Below are 7,395 nucleotides of genomic sequence, written 5' to 3' on the forward strand. Positions count from 1 at the left end.
GACATAGACATAGCCATAGCCATAGCCATAGATATAGACATAGCCATACCCATAGCCATAGCCCTACACATAGCCATAGCCATAGCCATAGCAATTGCCCTAGCCATAGCCAAAGACATAGACATAACCAACCATAGCCATAGCCAGAGCCATAGCCATAGACATAGCCATAGCCATAGCCTTAGACATAGACATAGCCATAGCCATAGACTAAGACATAGCCATAGACATAGATATAGCAATAGCAATAGCCATAGCAATAGCCATAGCCATAGCTATAGCCATAGCCATAGCCTTAGCCATAGACAAAGACATAGCCATAGCCAAAGCCATAAACAAAGATATAGCCATAGCTGTAGCCATAGACATAGACATAGCCATAGCCATAGCCATAGCCATACCCTTGGTAGACATAGACATAGCTTTAGCCATAGCCATAGTCATAGCCATAGCCATAGACATACCCATAGCCATAGCCATAGCCTTCGACATAGCCATAGTCATAGACATAGTCATAGTCATAAACATAGCCATAGCCATAGCCATAGACATAGACATAGCCATAGAAATAGACATAGCATAGCCATTGACGTAGCCATAGCCATAGCTGTAGCCATAGCCAAAGCCATAGATGTAGCCGTAGCTGTAGCCGTAGCCGTAGACGTAGCTATAGACATAGATATAGCCATAGCCATAGCCATAGCCATAGCCATAGTTTTAGCCGTAGCCGTAGCCGCAGCCATAGACGTAGTCATAGCCGTAGTCGTAGCCATAGACATAGATATAGACATAGGCGTAGACAGAGCCATAGCCATAGACATAGCCTTAGCCATATCAAGGTATATATAGCCAAACACATACCCATAGCCATAGATATAGCCATAGCCATAGCCATCACCATAGACAAAGTTATATTTATAGCCATAGACATAGACATAGACATAGACATAGCAATAGGCATAGACAGGCATAGACATAGACAGCCATAGACATAGCCATAGCCATAGCCATAGAAATAGACATAGCCATAGCCATAGACATAGCCATAGACATAGACATAGTCTTAGCCATAGGTATAGCCATAGCTGTAGCCATAGCCATAGCCATAGACATAGACATAGCCATAGACATAGATATAGACCTAGCCATAGCCATAGCCATGGTAGACATAGCCATAGACATAGACATAGACATAGCCATAGCCATAGACATAGACATAGCCATAGCCATAGCCATAGACAGACATAGCCATAGCCATGACCATAGACAAAACCATAGCCATAGCCTAAGCCATAGACATAGACATAACCATAGACATAGACATAGACATAGACATAGACAGAGAGACATAAACATAGACATAGCCATAGCCATAGACATATCCATATCCATAGCCATAGACATATCCCTAGCCATATATATATATATATATATATATATATATATATATATATATATATATATAGAGAGAGAGAGAGAGAGAGAGAGAGAGAGAGAGAGAGAGAGAGAGAGAGAGAGAATACTATAAGATACATTTTATTATTTCACATAAACTGAGACAAAATAAAATGACCAAATTCTTTTGGATAAACCTAGCCTTACTACACATCAAAATGGACAAAATTTAAATAAGCATTTCCTTCAGCTATACTCGTGCTCTACATCAAAACAGACAAAATAAAAATGTTACTTTCCTTCAGATGTATCCATACATAATATATCAATGGAAAATAAATGTTTTCTTAATAGATTTTTACAACATAAATTGTATTTTTTGTACAGAATTTAATAGCATAGTATTAATACTTTTCATCATCTAGTACTTTTATAAACAAATGTTTGCTATTTCTAATGTCACTTAAATTTTAAGTTCATATTCTCTACAATCTCCCTCGTCTTTTATACATTCAGTTGTTATAATAGCTCAATTTATTATTGAAGTATTGGGCCAGTTTTATGTTTTTCGAACAAATCTACTTTAGTGAATGAGCCAGGTCTCGTTCATCAAATAAGCTAATGGTAATCGGTAAAGAAAGATTGCCTACGGCAATGCCCCAAGTAACCCTCCCTCCTATCTTGCGTACATACATACGTGTTATAAATAGTAGCAGTGGTATTTATGACAGTAAATAGTAGTAATTATGAGAAATAGTCACAAATACACGTGACATACATTTTTTTTTCAAATAAGCCACGAATTCCTTTTAATTTCGAATTCACTTTCAACTTCGAAGAAACATTTCTTTATGCTTCTAAGCAGAATTACTAAGTGAAAATACAGACAGTTTTTTTTTTCTCAGATTTCGTCCGTGGACTTTGATTCTAATCATGCAGCCAGCCGCAAAACGTGCAAGAAAGAGTCCTGTGTGGGACTTCATGGAACAGGATTCCCCCACCACCGTTAAGTGTTTGATATGTAAGCAAACGTTAGCTTACAATAGAACTACAAGTTCTATGATGAAGCATATTCAGTCGAAGCACCCTTTACAGTATGCAGAACAGAAAGAAAATAATTCACCTGTTTCACCTGCAACATTGTCTCAATCGCAAGCCACATCAAGCCACTTTGCCCAGCAAACTCTGCCTGATGTATTTGCTAAAAAAGATGGCTATAAGGAAGGAGGTTTGAAAAAGCAACAACTTGATAAACTGCTCATTAAAATGATTGCAACTGACTTGCAGCCAATATCCATTGTCAAAGACAAAGGATTCAAAACTTTTGTTCATGGTCTAGATCCTCGGTATGTTATGCCTAGCCGGAGGGATCTGACTAGAAAATATTTGCCTGCAATGTATGATGAAGCTGTGAAACAAGTTCAGGGCGAGCTAAGAGAAACACCACATGTATCGCTCACAACAGATCTATGGACTTCAAGGCAAACTAGGGGCTTTATCACCGTGACTGCTCATTACATTAACTTAGAGTGGAATTTAAAATCAGCTGTATTAGAAACGGCTCGTTTGAAAGTGGATCACACAGCAGAAAATATTGCTGATGAACTAAAACGCATTTGCACTCGATGGGAAATTCTTGATAAAGTATGCTGCATTATTACTGATAATGCAGCAAATATTTTGGCAGCAGTAACAAAATACATGCAAATAAAACAACAGCCATGTTTTGCGCATACACTGAATCTCGTTGTGCAAGATTCAATAAAAAACACAAATGAAATAAAGCTGTCACAAGAAAAAATTAAGCGCATAGTGTCTTTTTTCACCACAGCGTGAAGGCAACAGACAAACTAAGTGAAATTCAAAACCAAAATGGAGTGGAAAGGAAAAAGTTAATAATGGATGTTGACACCAGGTGGAACTCGACGTTTTATATGATGGAAAGATTTCTCGAACAGCATGAAGCCATTACCACCACTTTGTGTTTCGTAGGGAAAAGCAACATGTGCCTTAGTAGTGAGGAACTGGAAGTTGTAAAATGTGCAGTGTTGCTACTGGGACCGTTTGAAGAGGCAACGAGAGAGATGTCCACAGAAAATTTCACATCCTTGTCAAAGGTTATTCTAATTACGAGGGCACTTCAGCAGTGCATAAACTCAAATGCTCACATGAGAACAGGTTTTGTCACTGAACTGCAAAAACAGTTGCAAAAAAGATTTGCAACAGTGGAAAAGGTGTTCCAGCTGGGAGCAGCAACGTTGCTAGACGTGAGGTTTAAAAAAGTGTCTTTTGTTGACATGGGAAATGTGAAGGTGACTGAAGAGAGAATTGTGAATTTAATGCGCAGTGAATGTTCTCAAGAGGAGATAAACGAGTCTGTGCCAGTACCTCATGTATCCCAGTCGTCAGAGACAGAGAGCCACATAAATGAAGTGCAGGCTAAACTGGGATCACTCTGGCAATGCTTTGATGCTAAAGTGGAAACAACTATGAAGTCACAACGATTGACATGCATAGGGCCTCACATTGAATTGAGGAGGTACCTCGAGGAACCAATAATTCCCCGGGATGAGGACCCATTGAAATGGTGGAAAATGCATAGTGTACTTTTTCCAAAGCTGCATGCCTTAGCTAAAAAGTTTCTATGCATTCCAGCTACTTCTGTACCTTCTGACAGACTTTTTTCGAAAGCAGGGGAACTAATTTCACACAGACGTAGTGCTTTGAGTGATACAAATATCAACATGATATTGTTTTTTGATAAAAACATGTAAATAAACCCTATCTGAAGCTTTATTTCAATTATTACCGTTACTAATATGTCATAATGCTAGTTTGATCCATCTCTAATATATGTGATACTGCTTTATTGATTGATGTAGGAACCATGTGATATTGGAAATGTTTATCATTACTGTAACTATAATATGTGATACTGATCCCTCATCATTACTCATACATGTGCTATATATTGCTTTATTGGTTAGTGTAGGTAACTTGTGATATTGAAAATATATATTACTGTAATATGAAAACATGTAAATAAACCCTATCTGAAGATTTATTTTAATTATTACCATTACTAATATGGCATACTGCTAGTTTGATCCATCTCTAATATATGTGATACTGCTTTATTGATTGATGTAGGAACCACGGTCGGAACCATGTGATATTGAAAATGTTTATCATTACTGTAACTGTAATATGTGATACTGATCCCTCATCATTACTAATACATATGATATATATTGCTTTATTGGTTGGTGTAGGTAACGGGATATTGAAAATATATATTACTGTAATATGTGTTACTGAGCTTTCACCATTACTACATGTGATATTGGTTAACTGGTCGATTTATGTACCAAGTGTGATACTGAAAAATATTTATTATGTATTGTCATATCATATTGGAAATGTTTGTCATTACTGTAATGTGATATTCAAATATTTCCAGCAAGGAAAAATAAACGGCGGAACTTTAAAATAAACAGATGTATAAAGTAAAAGTGAAAGCTTAAAAAGAGAGGAAGATGTATAAAAGAGAAAGAAGAATAAAATGAAGGAGGATATATAAAAGAGAGAGTAAACAAAAACATAATAAGGGAGTGTCAAATGAAATAGACTAATAAAGAAAATTTCTGAGGTGAATAAAAATGAGTGTAAACAATTGTAATTGAAATTAAACTTACAATCAATCTTTGAAACATATAGTAAAATAATTGATCATATGTTAATAAGACAAACACTAAAGAAGGAAATAAGTATAGCATTTATCATGAAAAAAAAAAACCAAGGAATAGGCTATAAGATTCGAGACAAACTGCCAAAACTAAAAGCCATAGGGCAAGGTCATAGATTAAGAGGATAAGATGGCCCAGATAAAGCAGACACAGCCTAAAGCAATGTTCTCCCATATGAAAATAGGCGACGATATGTTAATCTGTTTAAACTCCTCCCTACCACTCGATTTTGGATTGATTTTATAGTCTTGTTTGGTTGGACAGTGAACACCTGCATGTAATTATCCTGGAATATGGGCCTATGTCTCTCTTAAGCGGCTTAGGAAGCGCCCGAGTGACTCGGAGAATATTTCTTTCCTCCAAGACCTACCCCCACCCCCCGAATCCCTTGTTTGTTTGTCTTAGGTGCAGCTGCACCCAGGGAGTCAACTCCATCGACGGCGTCGAACCTCTCGCCACTACATACTACAGAATGACGTTGGGAGGGGAGTCGACTTCAGAATCGATTCTTGCGAGTCCACCCTCTCCAAGAGTCGATTTTGTCAAGTCCAAAATATGCAATTTTGGCCCAGCCCTAATGGCCATAGCCATAGCCATACACAAAGATATAGCCATAGACATAGATATAGCAATAGCCATAGCAATAGCCATAGCCATAGCTATAGCCATAGCCATAGCCATAGCCTTAGCCATAGACAAAGACATAGCCATAGCCAAAGCCATAAACAAAGATATAGCCATAGCTGTAGCCATAGACATAGACATAGCCATAGCCATAGCCATAGCCATACCCTTGGTAGACATAGACATAGCTTTAGCCATAGCCATAGTCATAGCCATAGCCATAGACATACCCATAGCCATAGCCATAGCCTTCGACATAGCCATAGTCATAGACATAGTCATAGTCATAAACATAGCCATAGCCATAGCCATAGACATAGACATAGCCATAGAAATAGACATAGCATAGCCATTGACGTAGCCATAGCCATAGCTGTAGCCATAGCCAAAGCCATAGATGTAGCCGTAGCTGTAGCCGTAGCCGTAGACGTAGCTATAGACATAGATATAGCCATAGCCATAGCCATAGCCATAGCCATAGTTTTAGCCGTAGCCGCAGCCGCAGCCATAGACGTAGTCATAGCCGTAGTCGTAGCCATAGACATAGATATAGACATAGGCGTAGACAGAGCCATAGCCATAGACATAGCCTTAGCCATATCAAGGTATATATAGCCAAACACATAGCCATAGCCATAGACATAGCCATAGCCATAGCCATCACCATAGACAAAGTTATAGATATAGCCATAGACATAGACATAGACATAGACATAGCAATAGGCATAGACAGGCATAGACATAGACAGCCATAGCCATAGCCCTAGCCATAGAAATAGACATAGCCATAGCCATAGACATAGCCATAGACATAGACATAGTCTTAGCCATAGGTATAGCCATAGCTGTAGCCATAGCCATAGCCATAGACATAGACATAGCCATAGACATAGATATAGACCTAGCCATAGCCATAGCCATGGTAGACATAGTCATAGACATAGACATAGCCATAGCCATAGACATAGACATAGCCATAGCCATAGCCATAGACAGACATAGCCATAGCCATGACCATAGACAAAACCATAGCCATAGCCTAAGCCATAGACATAGACATAACCATAGACATAGACATAGACATAGACATAGACAGAGAGACATAAACATAGACATAGCCATAGCCATAGCCATAGACATATCCATATCCATAGCCATAGACATATCCCTAGCCATAGCCATAGACATAGATATAGACATAGCCCTAGTCATAGCCATAGCCATGGTAGACATATACATAGATATAGCCAAAGCCATATCCATAGCCATAGACATAGCCATAGCCATAGACATTGCCATTGCCATAGCCATAGTCTAAGCCATTGTCATAGCCATAGCCATACCCATAGCCACACAGACATAGCCATAGACATAGACATAGACATAGCCAGAGCCAGAGCCATGGCCATTAGTGGTGGGCAGAAATCGACTCCAGAATCGATCTTGGCGAGTCTACCTTAGCGATCCCGGAGTCGACTCACATCCATAGAAAATCGACTCCACTCTGCTCTCTATCCGCCAGCCGTTCGGCGCACGTGATCATGACTCGTTCATCAAGATCACCAACCTGGGGTCAGCTCGGTGACCGCTCAGGGTCAGGGATCGATCATCAGTCAATGACAGTCAGTGG

General features: G+C 39.0%; 2 protein-coding genes across 2 annotated transcripts; both read left to right on the forward strand.

Moving 5' to 3' along the window:
* The first annotated feature begins 2,328 nt into the window (after positions 1-2,328).
* LOC137633535 (E3 SUMO-protein ligase ZBED1-like) lies at positions 2,329-3,231 on the forward strand. Its single transcript, XM_068365828.1, has one exon. The coding sequence runs from the start codon at positions 2,329-2,331 to the stop codon at positions 3,229-3,231; it is 903 nt and encodes a 300-aa protein (XP_068221929.1).
* Positions 3,232-3,293: 62 nt separating this feature from the next.
* LOC137633536 (zinc finger BED domain-containing protein 4-like) lies at positions 3,294-4,169 on the forward strand. Its single transcript, XM_068365829.1, has one exon. It carries the CDS (start codon positions 3,294-3,296, stop codon positions 4,167-4,169), a length of 876 nt encoding a protein of 291 aa, XP_068221930.1.
* The last annotated feature ends 3,226 nt before the right edge of the window (positions 4,170-7,395 follow it).

This window comes from Palaemon carinicauda, chromosome 43, assembly GCF_036898095.1.
Source record: "Palaemon carinicauda isolate YSFRI2023 chromosome 43, ASM3689809v2, whole genome shotgun sequence".
Taxonomy (NCBI): Eukaryota; Metazoa; Arthropoda; class Malacostraca; order Decapoda; family Palaemonidae; genus Palaemon; species Palaemon carinicauda.

Coding starts and splice junctions, on each gene's coding strand:
- LOC137633535 (XM_068365828.1), top strand. CDS start 2,329: ATGCAGCCAGCCGCAAAACGTGCAAGAAAGAGTCCTGTGTGGGACTTC.
- LOC137633536 (XM_068365829.1), top strand. CDS start 3,294: ATGGATGTTGACACCAGGTGGAACTCGACGTTTTATATGATGGAAAGA.